At 41.5% G+C, this 16,615-nt stretch overlaps 1 protein-coding gene across 1 annotated transcript in view; it reads left to right on the top strand.

Moving 5' to 3' along the window:
- Positions 1-11: 11 nt before the first annotated feature.
- fgf22 (fibroblast growth factor 22) overlaps positions 12-16,615 on the top strand; it is a 29,360-nt gene continuing 12,756 nt past the window's right edge. The window contains exon 1 of the mRNA XM_072389761.1: positions 12-1,209. Within this exon, the coding sequence (XP_072245862.1) occupies positions 837-1,209 (373 nt within the window). The 5' untranslated portion in view covers positions 12-836. The remainder of the gene's footprint in view (positions 1,210-16,615) is intronic.

The raw sequence follows: 16,615 nt of genomic DNA, 5'->3' as shown, positions 1-16,615 counted from the left end.
CCTGCACAGAAGAGAGGGCTGACTGACTGACTGCACACAGCAGAGCGTGAGGTCGTTCGCTTACTCCTTTGCTGCCCCGTGCGAGCTTACACACACACACACTTGCTGCTCCTCACCCTGATACACACAGGCACACTCTCACTGCTTCCCTCTCTCTGTCGCAACACACACTGGCTCTCCCTCCCTCCCCTATTCACTCACTCACTCCCTCTCTCTTCTTTCACTCAGTATCACACACTCGCATACACAAACACACTCACACACATACACACACGTAGAGTCAGTCACCAATCCTCATTCAACTCCCTCTCAGCCACGGGTCAGCAGCTCAGACAAGCAACTTGTTCCTATCCAGCCGGGAAGAGCAGAGCATCGCAAGGTGCACATACACACACACACACACACACACATAAAAACACACATTTATCCACTTAGACTCACTCAGACAAAAACACACACATGTGCATCCTCATACATCCCAGGACTTTATTTGTGGACCAGTGAAGAAGACTTCAGTTCAAGAAGGAGGACAGCAGGAGGGAGCATTCAAAGAAGGAGCGGTACATAGGAGGAACTTTAAAAAAGACTTTTTCAGAGGAGCTGCCACACTAAATCAAAAACTGAAGATGACAACAGAAGAAACATTGCTCTTATAGGAGGGAAGGCCTGCTGTCACCCCAAAGTAGAGATTGACTATCAGTGACATCCAGAGGATCTGCTGTGTGTGCCATTCCCCTCCCTTCTCTCTTCAGGACTCCCACCCTCCACAAGGACATCTCTTGATCATCAGCATGCCTACAGCTTGCACAAGGTGCACCTTGGGAGCCTGACCCACCATGTGCAGATGGACGGCGTCCGTAGCTCATCTCTGTACTGAACCAGCCCATAGCGCCGCCACTACTGCAGCCTCCTCTGGGCCCCTCATCCTACTGCCCAGAGCAGCCTCACTCACCCTGGTATGCTTCACCCTGCTCCTGGTCACCACTGGCAGTGCCACAGGGGCCTGTCCTCCTCGAGTAGGGCATGAGCCCCTTCAGGTGTTGGCGAGCGGCGTCAACTGTTCGTGGACATTGGAAAGGCACACGCGCAGTTATAATCACTTGGAGGGTGACGTCAGACTACGGCGACTTTATTCTGCCAACAAGTTCTTCCTCTGCATTGACAAAACAGGAAAAGTGGACGGCACTCGGCGAAAAAACTACGCTGACAGTAAGTAGCTGGATGTGTGTCAGGATGCCCTGTGATAGTCTCACTTTGATTTTTATGGCTGAACTTTGTTATCTGTTCACCTTTGTCGCGGTTCATGGGAATATCCTGTGGTTATATCACTGCTGAGTTCTTTGTGTTGTGTTTAGAGCATGAGAGAAGCGTTGCTAGGTAAGAAGGGAATACCCTAGTGTGGATATAGGCTCATGGGAAAGCGGGCACTGAGGAAAGACTTTGAGCATCAGTTGGTGGCGCAAACTTGGCTCGGAAAAAAAAAAAATCTAAGTTTCACTGGAAATTAACCTGTCAAAACTGGTGGTGACTAAGCACCAGTCCTGAGTAGCAGGTGTAAACTGTGGCACATTCTTCAAAAAAGGCAAACAGATGACTTTTTTTTTTAATGCTCACAGTCTTTCTACTTTATACGTGTGCTGATTTGTGCATGTCCACGTGTATGTGAACAGACTGGCTCTTCTTTAAAACATTCTCTTATTGTGGTCCTCCCAGGCAATATGACCCTTAACTCAAAGGAAACAGAACTCAGTATGCAGCCCTATTCTATGTTTGAGTCTGTGACTGTAGGCTGTACCCAGTCTGTAGTTTAGGGACACCCCCAAAGAGTTTGATCTCGCAGAAGCCTTCCTTAATCAGCATGTCCATCGATGGCTGTCTTTCTGAAGCTTGACCAAGTCAGATGATCTGACACTGGCCATGATCTGACCTCCTTCTCCATTAGTCACTGGCTCACTGACTGATTGGATAGCCCCCAGAGACATTTTTGCCTTTGACGGTAATATTTATGTATTTGGTCATTAATGCCTTTTTATACAAGTGGGTGAGTCAGAGTTTTTCCATACAGCTACTGGGGGGAAGAACAGCTGCTGAGCCCAGCTTACAGGCCAGTCAGTCTGTTGCCACTGCAACACTGAGCTTTTAAGTGCAGACTGGATGACATTTGTTAACCTGTCGGGATTAGTCATCTGGCAAAATCTTTAAAAGCCACACACATTGGTATAAATTTAAGCTCAGATGAATAACTGCTGTGTTAAGTTGGAACCTGTGGGTTTATATGAGATGAGATTTTATTCTTTCATTAAAGAATAATGTCAACTACCATAATAAAATAGTCTGCCCAAACATTACTTGTATTTTACAATTTGACAAATACCATGCTGGAAAATGGAAGACATTTGTAAAAAAAAAAAAAAAGAGTTTGTGAAGTTCATTCTTTTTTTTTTATTCACAAATGTCATTTGTATTTAAGAGGTTGCAGTAGCCCTCTGTGAAAAAGTACAGTCCCCTAACATGTAATGTCCTTCTGCATTTTAGCCATCATCCTCTCATTTCCTTTGCTGGAAAGAACGATTCTTTCTGTGCTCGCACAGGGTGAGGGTGTGTAGCTGCACCCTGAGCGGAGCAAAGTGCCAAGCAAGTGGTCATGTGGGCATTGCCTTGAGTTTAACAAAATGGATCTTGTGGTTAGTCTGTGGTTGCGTCTCACCATGCGACAGATCTGGTCTGAGGTGTCTATGTCTGTGTAAGACACATGGGGAGGCTTTCAATTAGACTTAAAACCTCTTGACCCGGAGAATTCAGCCACTCTATTGATTAGAGTGGCAGGATAAGCAGAAAGTTGTACATATTTAATGAGAAGAGAAGTGACACAGAAACTAGAAAGGGAAATGTGAAGGAGGATACGTTTGTTTTAAGGATTCCATTAATGCTTTTGGTTTTTTTTCTATTTATTTAAACGAAAATCTATAAGATTGAAACAGACTTGCTATAAGCCACAAATGTAGGCACACACACATAAGTTGCAGATGCAGGACTGTTTTTGCCTGCAATATCATGTTGCAAGATATAACATTTCTCAGCACAGACAGATCTGATCAGGACTGCCCTTAGCCTGCCCAGGAGTCTGTCCTCTGTGTTGCCCTTAGACTCTTGTCGACACAGCTATATTGCCCCGACAGCTCTGCCTGCTACACCCAGGCCCCAGCCCTAACCTCCACCCCACTCAGTTTTTCCAGCCCCAACTCCCAGCTCCCTCTCAGGTGCAAAAACAGTTGGAATTAGTCAACACGCTCTCTGCTAATTGAGGCTGGAAAATATTGTATCAATCCCAGTGGAGCAGGGGCATGGAACAGCTGAGGGAAGAGGCGAGAGGGAGAAAGGCTGACTTAGATGGATGGAGGGTTTAAAGGATTAGAGAATAGGACAGGGTTGAAGGGAGATAGAAAAAAATGCAAAACATATATGGCTAATAAAAGCATTTTTGTTTATTGGTCTTTCGTCCACCAAAAAAAAAAGTTAGAATATTTTGCACAACATTATATAAATATTGCACTTAAGACATTCATTGGCAACTTAAAATGCCTTTAAGAATGGTATCAAAGGACAAAAAGGAACTGAATAATCTTTTTTTTTTTGCAGAGTGATGAAATTCAATGCTGTCACTAGTAACAGACAGAGCTAACCGGGTATCAGTTACATCTCCAAAGTGCTCCAATAAAAATGTCCTGCCTTGAGAGCACACAAAGTACACAATCACACACTAAAGCACAAACACTAAAGCCTCAGGTATTCATTCCTGAAGTTTGTTATCAGAATCAAGCAAGTTGTAAACTTAAAGGACGTTTAATGGAAAGTATTTGCTAATCAAACTAGATAGATTAGAATCAAGATGAATTATGATGTGACTAATGTCCGACTCCAGCATGATCTAAATATAGATCTGTCTATACATAATTGCAAGCCACTTTATCTTGGACGCTACTATAAATAGCTTGTTAAAATAGTCACTAAAAGACTCAAAGTACAGCCCTTTCAGGGACCAAAAGGGAGGGCTTCAGCATGTTTTTCTTTTGACCTATGGCAAAGCAGAAAATGATCGAGAGGAAAAACACACCCAAGTGTTTACAAAAGCTCCAGAGGCAGGTACGCATCATATCCTGTCCTGGGTCATCGGTCATAGGCTGCTAATTAGACAGTGCTGCAACACAACAGCTGCACAGGCACGCCCAACAACTGCTTCATAATCAATTGCAACAGCAAATTTTGAGTGGTGTAGTAGAGTGGATAACAGTCAAATTCAATTAACAGATGAAAGCTCCTTGAAATTGTACAGTTCAAATATACGCTTGTTTTCTGTTTATTCTCGTCTTTCTGTTTTGTTTCAAAAATCTTTTTTTGGCAAATCAGGCTGCAAATAGTTTATTTTGCACTTAATTTTGTCATCACATCTTGAAAGATGGACTGTTATATTTTGGGTGTGTGTGGCTAATGGCATCAAAAGCCTGTGCAGCTTCCAGGTGGTGTCAGCCAATTCACCCTTAGGAAATAAGGTCACTCCACCACACCACTACAGTTTGAGAAGTCACTGCGGTCACACTTTAGCTTTACTCTGCCTCAGCAGTCTCTCACACCTGGGGTGTGTTGTATTTACCAATTTTCCCGAGGTGTGCAACATGTTCCTGTTTGATGCGAGAGTTTTCCGAGTTCTTCGGGGTATTTGACTTGGAAGGCAACCCTTGGAAGAAAATCTTACACCCTTCTGAAAAATGTTGTGGAAATTATTCAAGCTTGTTGTAGACGGGGGAAACTGTCAATCAGAAAAGGAGAGACAGAAAAGAACATTTCACAAAAAAGAAAGGAAGGGTGCTAAACAGATGACTCTATCAAGCATTGATTAGATTAGATTAGATTAGATTAGATTAGATTAGATTAGATTAGATTAGATTAGATTAGATTAGATTAGATTAGATTAGATTAGATTAGATTAGATTACATTAGATTAGATTAGATTACATTACATTAGATTAGATTAGATTAGATTAGATTAGATTAGATTAGATTAGATTAGATTAGATTAGATTAGATTTCCCTTTATTGTCTCAAAATGGGGAAATTCACAATGATCAAAGCACTGGCAATAAAGATGATGATGTTCAGTGGTGATAAATGCTCAAATGTTCATTGTCATTGTTGAAAAATCTTTGTAATCAACTCGCAGAGAGCTGGCGTAATAGAGTATCTTCTCCTGGAATCACATACATGTCCTGCAGATATTAGTGAGCACTCTTCAGCTGTTGTTACCATGATGATGTACATATCACATCCTCTTACAGCATGACAGTCGTGATGTGATAATGTCAGCAGTTGCCACTTTTGAGTAGGACAAACATACCATGCAAGGGGGAAGAAGGAACTGGCTGGCATTAGACCTCTTAGCCTTTGAGTGTGAGATTGCAGATTCTAATCCTGATCTGCACAATCTCTTCAACAAGTGTTTTGCTTTTGCACATCTTCTGTTACCTAACACTTCCACCTTGCTGTCACCCACAAATGGTTATGGTCAGGAGTTAAAATTTCATGGTTTGGGTTAGAACATACAATGTGACTGACTACAAAGTTTTATACTCACTGCTTACAGTTTCCGTCAGCTGGCATGACATCTGCCTGTAAAAACACTGAAAACATTGTCATCTCACTTTTTTTATGGATTGTAAAACTGCTTCATATTGGACTTGTGAACAAACGTTCTGGTTTCACACGTTCTGATGAAACTGACTTGTAATTAATTGCAGACAGTATTAATTCATAATTCCTGTTTTTTCTCATCATTTTCTCATTTTCTCATTTGTGACACACCTCGTTAATATGCAGTCATTTTTGAATTTCCAGCTTGCAGCATCTTCCAGAAAAAAAGTTGGATGAGCAATATTGAGGATTTAGGATACTCAATGATGAAGCTTTTCAAATGCTATTTTGTCCCAATCTTCCTGCAAACACACATTAAGGTGTGAAACAGTATGGGACTGTTGTAGCATTTTACTGATTTTACATTTACTGTCTTAACCAGTGCCTTAAAAGATTTAATCCTGAAGGCAACACATGTTGCCTTTCTGCATTAACTCTGCCATCACAGAAGTGTAAATTCCTTTTGCCAAGATCACTGAGACAACTCCTAACCATCACAACGCCTGATTTTTATGACTTTTAGCTGATAACAGCCTATAAAGTCTTTTTTTTGCCCTTGGAATGGAGCACACATGGTCCATCCTAGAGGCCTCCAAGCTGAGAGAAGTTGACACTACCACTGGACAGGGTGAACATATGGCTGCTTTGTTTCGTACAGGAAAGTTTCAGGTGGCATTAGTGAATGTGACTCATATTGTGGTGTTTAACAAGGGTTTCTCACAGTTACCCCTTGTCGATGCAATGCCATCTTAGGAATCAAAGTCAGTGTCAAAGTTCAACTAAGGCTTGTGCCCTTGCCTTGCAATGAAATATTTCCTAATTTCTTGAACAGTTTGATGAAATTCTGCACTCTACAGGGAGAAATATGCAAATTTCCTCCAGTCCTTCTCTCAGGAACATTGTTTTCAAGCACTTCAATGACACATGAGAAGTTTTTCTTTTTTAATCAAAGCCCAGAAATATTTATATACATAGAAGTATTACATACTCATTACTCATTACTATAGGTTGCACATTGGGGACGATGCTTTTTGTATAATGAAGCAACACATATTACAAAATGTCTGTTTTAGGCTGCCTGCCATTTTGAAAGAATAAGGAGGTATTTTCTGTTCTGGGCTTTCTCCATCCACACCATGACTAACCACTAATTCTGATGGAGACTGGATCAACTGCACCGATGCAAGGGCTAAAGAGGGAAGCACCTGGCCGAAGGAAATGCTTTGGTGTTTTGAACTGGGAGAATACACATGTTAATGAGGCTAGGAGAAGGACTGGGGCGTGCTCTGCTCAGTATTGAGGTGGAAATTAAAGGCAAGAGGAGTGCTGGAGCGCTTCCCGTTGCTCATTAGGCATTAAGGTTTCCTCTGGGTTGTCTCAACCGAGAGGGGATTCGTGGACATTTTGGTTGCCAACAGGAGGATAAAATCCCACGAATTATGCATTTTTTTATAGTAAGGGCACTGCACAGACACAGCTTGTTTGTGGAGCAGTTGAAACCGACCTTTTGCCAGACGTCACTGTTATGAGACTGAACAAAATAAAACATTACTGACACATGCTTGCGTGTTGAACATGCATGCAAAATCCTTCACTCAAATACATGCACGATCACTATCCTGGGAACATTTCAGAACAAGAGTGTCAGTGTCAGCCTAATTAGCCAAGCATCCCTGGTCTCTGCCACCGGGGTTTGCTATCTTGAATGGGCTCGAGAAATGTAGCAATTAGTAGCTAACAACCTTTAGCAGTCTGGCTCTGGCTCCTCTCTTGGATTTACTGGGTTCATCAGCAGGTTTATAGATTCTGACTTTGGTTCTGGCAGCCAATTCCTTTATAACATCACACAGCTCTGGACATCCTGGGGGTGTGAAGGGAGCACAAAGACTTCACAGTGCCAACAACCAGCTACTTGAACCTTGAACTTATTGATTGTACATGTTTGCAATGATTTTCTGAAGGCTTATAAAAAAGCAGATAATAACTTCCAGTAGATGATTTAGTGTTAATGTCAGAAAGTGATTAGACTGTGTAATACTAAAAAGGGTGACGTATTACTCTTTAAATATTAATTGGGCTAGAAAAAACAAGTAGTATTCTTCCTCCTACCTTTCAGCCTTTTCCCATGAGCAGACTTTTGTTCTGTCCAAAAGCTACTACCTCAATGATTTAAGGGCTTTAAACACCAATGTAATGAGCAACAGTTAATTATAGTGGAGCAACGCAACTCTTAGCATTGTAAGAGCCAAGAATTGAGAGAGTTAGCTCTTTTTCTCAATGAGAGCACATTAGTGATGTTATTACTGTGGGATTTTTATTTTAAAGATGTAAAATGGGCATGAATTAAATCAGCTGGGAACAGCTAGCCTTACTTATTTGGCATCACATGTTTGAAATCATTCCCCAAAGGAAATAGCAATAAGGGAGAAGCTGCCACTCATCTTGAAATGTACACATAGATACATATATGTACTGGCATAATTCCATTAAGATAGAGTAGACAGGTCTTCCACAGACTTTTGGCCCTTCCAATAAGACCCCTCAATTCCCTGCTTGAACTGAGAAAATATGTCTTGGAGGGTGCTGAAACATTGTCTTGGGATTGAAGAAGCTGGAAATTAAGAAAAAGAAACAAGTAGGCACCTGTAAACACAGCAATAGCTTACATGAGTGGTCACAGTCACACAAGTGTAAAGGTGAAGAAGTTTAGCCTTAAATCAGAAGTAGCCTGTGACTGGGAATGCAATGCACCTGTTACCTTCTCTGTAGAATTTGGCCCGGATCATAAAGGGAGCAATGTGAGGCAATAAAAGGAGTCACTCATATGTGACATCCAAGTAAATCTTAGGCTCTCCACCCTTTTTTTCACACGAATCTACAGGCCACAGGAGCAAATGGACTTTTGATAGACTTTTATCTTTCTCACAAACAGAAACAAAGCAATGACAGCTGCTTGTCAAGCTGTGAGGTTAAATATTGACTTGCTGCTAGGCAATCAAGTCGTAATGTGTGTGGTCGTGGGTCACTGACTGGAAAGCTCACATTTCCTACAACTAACTGACCATGCTGATGTATGCAGAACCTGAGTTGCACACCATAAATTAAGAGGTTATACATCATACAAACGACTGGTAAAGGAACATCTGCATGAATATCAGAAATTTAGAGGCCTGTAAAGATTGCCAATAGTCAGGCTTATAGATCAGAAAGGTTGTAATGCTCATTATAAGCAAGTGCTAACTTCAGTATGAAAAACATGTTGCCAACAGCAGCTAATCCTCTCTCAACTTAAGGCTGTATCTAAAAGTTAGTTATTCCCTACAGAACCCAATGTAAAAATGTGCAAATTTAAAGCAGAAATAAACATGCTTTCAGACTGTTACATAAAATGGTTTTGGTATTTGTTCTGTTACCTGTTCTATTCTATTTTGAATTCAATGTTTTGCCTCGTGAGTCTATTCTTTTGACACTCTGATGGTGTCATTTGGCATTATATTTAAGTAAATCTGTTTGTGTTTAATGATTTCATTGTAGGGAGGCAGCAACAGGGTGTGGAAGAAAGCCTAATCTGATCTCTGATTCATTACTGTTGTTGGAAGGCCCAAACCACAGGTTCTCTTTGCTGGAGCTTCACAAATACATATCTACATGTTAAAAAGGTTTGCTGACACAGGGACAATCAAAAGAGCTGTGAGCTTCTCTTGGTTGTGCTGGAGCTGTTGTTGCTGCTTTAGCTTTGCCTTGCTGTAGAAAGAAAAGTCAAAGGGGTCAAAGATCTGCTTTATGATGGTGTGAAACTGTTGAATTATAAGTATAGTTCAGTGTAGCTGTTGTCTTTGCCATTTGTCGTTTTCTTTGGCGCCTCATACTCTTTGTGATGATATTGGCCATTGTCAGTCCTCCTCCTGGCTCAAGCTAACTTTCAGCCAATCAGCATTCGATCAATGTGTAGCTTCATCTCTGAAGCCTGTCCTGTTTGCTTGCACGTCTGTCTGTCTGTGCTGACAGTGACTCAGATGGATACTACTCAAACTAGCTTGTAAAAAGTCAACGTGAGCCTTCTTCTTAGTGGGTTCATTTTGGTGATTAGTTTAATCGGCGTGTCAACTCCAGCAAGGGACTGGAGGTAAAGGATATGGCAGTATTTGTAGCCAATTTGTAATTATTTTTTTTTGCATCATTATGGGTGGGACTGCTTTGATGAAGATGATAAATCAAGTGGTCACATATACTGTCCTCAGGTTTTGCTCACATCCATCCTTTGCACATCACCTCTGGCTGCAAAAAACACAGATAGTGTACAACTCAAATTTGTTGTAGACTGACCACTGGATGATGTCAGAGTGACTGTCCATCTTTTACATACAGTAAAAAACTGTTAAGGAAATCCTAGTGATACTTTACGTGAAATTAAAGTTCAGTGGTCCACCAAAGCTAGGTCAAAACCTATAGATGAAAGTTTTATGATCTGACATCTTTGCGTTCACAATTACAATTTTGAAATAATTAGTTTTGCCAGGATTCGGTCTATGAGTTTGCAGCCAGGCCAACCAGCATTCTTTATGGGCCATTATAGACATAACAGATATTACAGATATATCAGAACTAGAGAGTATTTTTTGATTGAACAAAGGTGGAAAGAAGAATATCACCTTTTTCAGTGAAAGGATGTTTTTTTTCCCTGCCTTGACTTGTTTTAGTATGAGATTGAACAATATTTACTAGTTTGGCTGTTTTATCTGATGAAGCTACTTCTTGATAGCCCTTTTTCAAACATTGTCCACGGACAACTTCATAGATGCATCTGTGAAACAAATGATCCGGCATGTGAGGTAAGATATAGAAGTTCCTCGAGCAAACTGTAAACCCAGTGAGAAGGGCTATTTCTGCTCAAAAAAGGCATACCATATATGTATGATGTATATGCTCAGTAACTTCACTTGTCACAATTTAGTCTCCAGATAAAAAACCTTTTTTTCAATATACTACGTTTATTTCTATTTTAGCTGTTAAGACCTATCACCCCAATAAAAACATTGTTTAGAAGCCTGTGCTTTTGCCATGTTTGATATGGACATCTGACATCGTAACATATGTATGAGCTCTAATTAGGAACAGCCACTTGAGTGCGGGTCATTTCATACCAACAGTCCTCCAAACTGCATTATACAATCCAACCATACCTGCTTTTTATTTCTGAGGCCACTTCACTAAGCGAACATGAGCAGGATGTGAGCATCATGTCAGAGATCTGTGAATGTGCATGTACATTGGGAATGCTTGTGTCTGTGTTTATGCTTGTGCCATTGCGGGAGCATGAAGTCGGCTTTAAACTGAAAAAGATGTGCGTTTCCGTTCCCTAATGGCTAATATGAACCAGACCTTACTCTGCACTCAGTTCAGGCACATACATGTTTGTGTGTGTTTTCATGCACGCTGACATGTGCAAGCACATGGGTGTTTTTCTCATCTGGGAGGCCAAGCTCCTCATTTCAACTCAGAGGGTGGCACAAAGCAGTGACACAGCTTCAGGAGCACAGTTCACACCAGAACTCTGAGAACTGTTTTTTTCACTTTTTCTTGACAGTTTTTGCTAATTTCTTTTTGCTTATTTACTTACTTTATATCAATACTTGAATGACCCAGGAAGAAAAGGTTGTGGCTGTCAAAGCAGGTGTTTTTCTGATGCAGTCATCCATACCTGAACAGCACTTTGTCTCCTGCTGTCTCCATATCCCCCTTTCCTCCCCTGCAGTGGATAGGATTGGGGTCAGGGCCCTTTGGCCAGTAGAGCACTTGACAGCTTTGACAGGGCCCTGATTTTACTCTTGTGCCTTCTGTCACCTCCTGTATGTCTATCCCATTTTAATAATGTATATATGGGGCAAGGTCAGGCCACAGAGAATAGCCTGTGTCCTGGTGCTCAGTCACTGGAAACTCCCTGCACACATGAGCTACGCATACTTAAAGTCAGCAGTGCAAGGCACTGGCTCCAAAAAAAAAATCCTAGTAGAAAAGTGTAAAATTCTCAAATCGGTTATTTTGCTGCACAAGTTTTTAGCTTGTTTCTACACTGAGTGCTGGTTTTCTTCCTGATAATAACTCCATAATTTTGATAGATATCAGACCTCAGGGACAAAACCACGTTTAAAGGTATCACTCTACTGCTTCAGCCTTTTGTCAAAATATGCAATCCAGTCTTGTGGAAGGATGTAAAATAGTCGTCCATCCATTTTCTATACTCTATATTGTATGTTTTCTTACCTTATCAAAAAGTGACTTAAACAAAAAATGAAGTTTCAAAGAAAGGTTGCTCATTGGGTTGGGAGCTGTGCTAATTTCTAAAGCTTGACAATATTTTTTGCAGTGACACCAACCAAATCTTCCAACATCTAAATGCATCTTGCGTTTCTTGCTGAATGTGATAAGTGGTCTTTCTGCGACAATTTCATATACTGACTGTTCTGTGCAGTTATTTTTTCATGTTCAGTCACACAAGTAAAGGAAAAAAAATTAAAAATCATTCAGACAATCAGTTCAATTTAACTTGAGGAAACTTGAGGAAAAATGTTTGGTTTACTTGTATTTACTTACCTAATATCTAAACAGATTTAGTTAGAAATGTATGTAATTATTTGTTGGATTCTAAAGTGATTACTAATTAGAAGTTGGTAACTTGTCATGGCATTGATTACAATATTATATTGTTGAAGAATGAGGGAATCTTTTACTTTCTATAAGCCAGTCTGTACAATCAAAGCTAAATGTGCACACAACATATTTGGTTTTCTGCATTGCCTGCTGACTCAAATATGCATGCAGGTGACTTATGAGATTTGAGAATACTTATTTACTATTCATCTATTCATGTTTATGATAGAAGAGTTAAATTAAGAAATTGCTACCATACACAACTCTTTTCTTGGGAGGAAAGGCACAGATAGGCTGTGGTTTAAGCTAATGGTGACTATTAGTGTGGTTTAGATCCATAACTTTAAGTTCCATGGTAAGTTTTGTCCGATGTCCTGTGAGGACGAGGGTAGGAATCTGTAACCAGTGTTTTTGTTTTCGCTTGTTGATGCTTCCACTTTAAAGAACAAAATCTGGTTTTTGACAGCCAACCAAGCCTGCTTTTAGTTTGATGTGGATCCCACCATCCTTGTTGCCCTTCCCCGACACAAAATGCAGAAGCCATGAGTCACAAAGCTCTTGGTGGGCAGATCCTCTAGTAACTATCTGTGAAACCTTTGATAGCTCATCGTCTGGTTGTTATGGATGTAATGCATGATTTCCAGCCAGTTTGCTCTCTCTGCTCTCCCTCCTTGATTAAAGAGAAACCCTCTTGGTCGGTAAGATTGCGGCCCCTCAATACCACACAGGAACAGACAAGCTGGCAGGGTGCAGGCCGGTGGCTTCGTTAACCTTTTTCACCTTTGCTATCCCCCAGTCTGACTACATCAGCCCTCCACCCCACCACCCATCTATTTCCTCAGGTTGTCCTCTAGTATTACATTGTCTGGCTCGGTTGCCCCCACTGGGCTGATAAATTTGGGTTTGATGACGGAGGGTCTGATCTAACATCCTGGAGGTCCCTAATGAGCTGACTGATGGTCCTTTACATATAATCACCATTCGGCATAGCCAATGACTTGTTTTCAGTGGTATAATTACCACTGAGTGTATGCTGGTAGGACATACAGGTATCTTAATGACTCAAGAGTCTGTGTGTGGGATGGTGTGGCTTGCTACTGAAAGATTCAAATTGAAATTTTCTATGAATCCTTCAGTAAACTTTATATATAGAGCCTATGTGTGTAACAAAACTGCTCTCCCCCACACACAGCAGCCTCCCAACACATCCACAGATGTATCCAGATGTGGAGGGTGATTCTGGAGTACTGGGTCAGCCTGTCTGGGGATAAATCAGACAGACTAATCTGTCCTGTGAGGGGATGGGGGGTAATTGGTCACATTTGACCCCCCTGGCCTTGTGGACTGTGGGAACGCAGGCTTTATCTACCAGCGGTAATTGGCTAATGAAACACTTCCGCAGCACCCTCCACTAGATTGTCATCCACCAGTTGGGACAGGGTGAGGCATGAGTGTGTGTTTGCGTGAGTGTGGCCAGCACAAGTGGCCAAGAGGCATGTGTGTGTGTCGTTTAGAGAAAATGGCAGGATGCGGAACTCCCTGTGGCCATCCATGCAACTTTATCAACAGCATCAGTCTCATGATGCCTGCAGCTTAGTGATACATTGACAGACCACACATTATTGGTTGTATGGTTGCCATTACAATTGAAATTCAGGTTTCAAGTGGGAATAATTAATTTAATTCAAATCTAATCTTAACCATTGGCGGTGTTTGTTTGTTTGTTTGTTTTTTCCTTTTTATAGCATATACTGACTGTGTTGCAAGAACACAACATTATTTTTGATACATAATTTCTATCATCAATACTATGGTAGTTCAGATTGGAGTAATTTGATGCATTGTGGTTAAGGCCTTGTGTGATGAGCTTGCTGCTGACCTATTTTATTGTCATTTTATGTGATCCATTTATTTGGGTAAAGTCATGCCCACATCAATTGAAAGAGAAGAAAATCGGCAAGGGGAGAGTGAGGTGTGGGGGTGGGAGGGCGCTAAGAAAAAAAGGCTAAAGTTACGGTGGTGAGACAATGTTTCTGAGGTCCCATCAAGTGAGCCATTCATAGATGCAGGCCTACCAGTTTGTGGAGCCAGGGAGACACTCCGATAGAGTGGGGCCCAGGGTGGCCTTGTCTTTTTGTCCCAAGCTGACCCCTGCTCTCCCGCCTGGCCTCTGCGCCCCTCACCTGGCCTGTCCCAGCGCACTGGTAACAGAATACCTGTAATTTGCTCTAATGGCCTTTGAAAGACCTGGCTGGGCTAATCCCTGGAGTACTTCTCCCAGCAGCACCGTATGAAAAGGTGGGGAGAACTGGGCCGAGTGTGAGTCCTGAAAGAGGACCAGCCTCTGGATTGTGTGTGAGAGAATGTCACCGCTTGCGACCGGGGCTGGGGCGCTGGAGTGCGAGAGTCAGCTTTCTGCAGATCCCCACCATGTGGTTAGCTCACAGGCTCAAAAAACTGAGCTCGTTTTGAATAGAAGTAGTTCTTGTCCGCTTTACACCTCCCTCAGTTGCTCAGTCTGGCAGACTGAGGAGAATACCCTAAAAACCCAAGAGGCCACATTTTAAATTGTTTCCCTATTCTGTAATTTGTGTATAAAGTGCTTCCTTGTGGGTGGGATCTGCTCATTTAATAATACAAATTGCTATTGCATTGCTATATCCAGTACTGCAGGGTAACCAATCAGTTGTGAAGAAGCTGAAAGGGACGAGTGGGTTTTAACATAAATTAAAGCTGACTGAGTGTGATCAGTTAAAAATATGAAAGTGAAGAAATAAATTATGATAATATTGATGATAATGAAAACAAAAAACACTGTGAGCCAAAGAGTTATGGTAATTGAATATGAACTGAAGATGAGATTAAAAAGACAGGGGGAAAGTAATCTTATCAGTCTCATCTTCGCTCTCATCCTCCAGAGATTTCAGTGGAATGTGGGAACAGCAAGCGATACATGGGCAGGGATCAGCCCTCTTCCAGTCTTTTCTCTCCTGTCTTCCTGTTCTTTTTATCCACCTCCCATATTTTTTGACAGGGTGGGCCACATGCAAGGGAATGCAGTCTGACAAAATGCACGCATGCAAACCACTCTCCCCGTGTCCTACTTCCATTGCTTGGAGCAGCCATTGTAGAGTCATAAATGACAGCATCCACGGACAAGTCTGTGCGGGAGTGATTACAAGAGTGACAGAATGTTTGGATCTGTGAAAAATCATGTATGTAGGAAAGACGAAAAAAGTACAGGAGCACAAACGTCTTCCTGTTCCTTATTTCCTTTGTTTTTTATTCGATTAGATTTTCTTTGGTCAATGCCAACACAACTTGAGCCAAATGATTCCAAACCATCCTGGAATTCAGAGCTGAGTTAGGTAAGAGAAACACTGTTCAGACTTCCAGACAGTCTGAGCTCATCTGAGAAACAGGATCAGATCACAGGGCCGGGTTGTTCAGCATGCTGCCCAGGATATGCTACTTCGCCTAACACTTTGGACGATCAGAATGAAGTCTTGTCAATTTACAGCAGGAGAAATTTCTGCATCATTTATTTCTTATTTCTTCTTTTTGTTGCTGTTATCCATTTTTTTAAAGTGGGAAAAACTTCAGTTACATAACTGCAAACAAATTTTCGTGTCGGTCCACCCCCTTCTCTGCTTTGCTCATAGCAGAAATGTCTCTTTGCTGATGGTAGGGGATGAATAAATCATCTCATTCCTCTGAGAGTTAATAGGTATGATGCATGTCCGGAGACCCAACACAGGCAGTCCAATGGGTGGGGAAAGGAGAGGCTGCCCTGGCCGGGAAATAACTAGACTGAGACTGAAAGACCAAACATGTCAGGGACAGATGGACAGTGGAAAGAAGGGTGGCAGATGGGAGACAAGACGACGGAGAGAAAGACAGGTAGAATTTGTGGAAAGGGAGGGAGGTGTTGCCTGAAGATCGGCAGCTGTTGGCTCTGGAACAGAAAGCCACTCACCCAAACACACAGACACGCACACATATGCTGCATGCATCAATCCACACAGTAGTACAGTCAGAGAGGGACTTAAAACCCCTGTTAAAGAGGCTGTAAATTTTATATTGCTGTCCAGAACTGGTTGGTCAAGGACATTGCATCATTTATACTTTTGGTATGATTACACATATTCAAATCAAAATTAATATCATCATTTCACTAGCCTGTGGACTAATGGAAATTAAATCCTGAAATGGCCTTTTTAGTAAAACAGTTAACTCAAAATTTTGTAAGAGTAAGTGACAGAAGAACTTCCCATAACCT

This window comes from Leuresthes tenuis, unplaced genomic scaffold, assembly GCF_036924035.1.
Source record: "Leuresthes tenuis unplaced genomic scaffold, fLeuTen1.0.hap1 SCAF_7, whole genome shotgun sequence".
NCBI lineage: Eukaryota > Metazoa > Chordata > Actinopteri > Atheriniformes > Atherinopsidae > Leuresthes > Leuresthes tenuis.
This window is presented reverse-complemented; position numbering and strand designations above follow the sequence as displayed.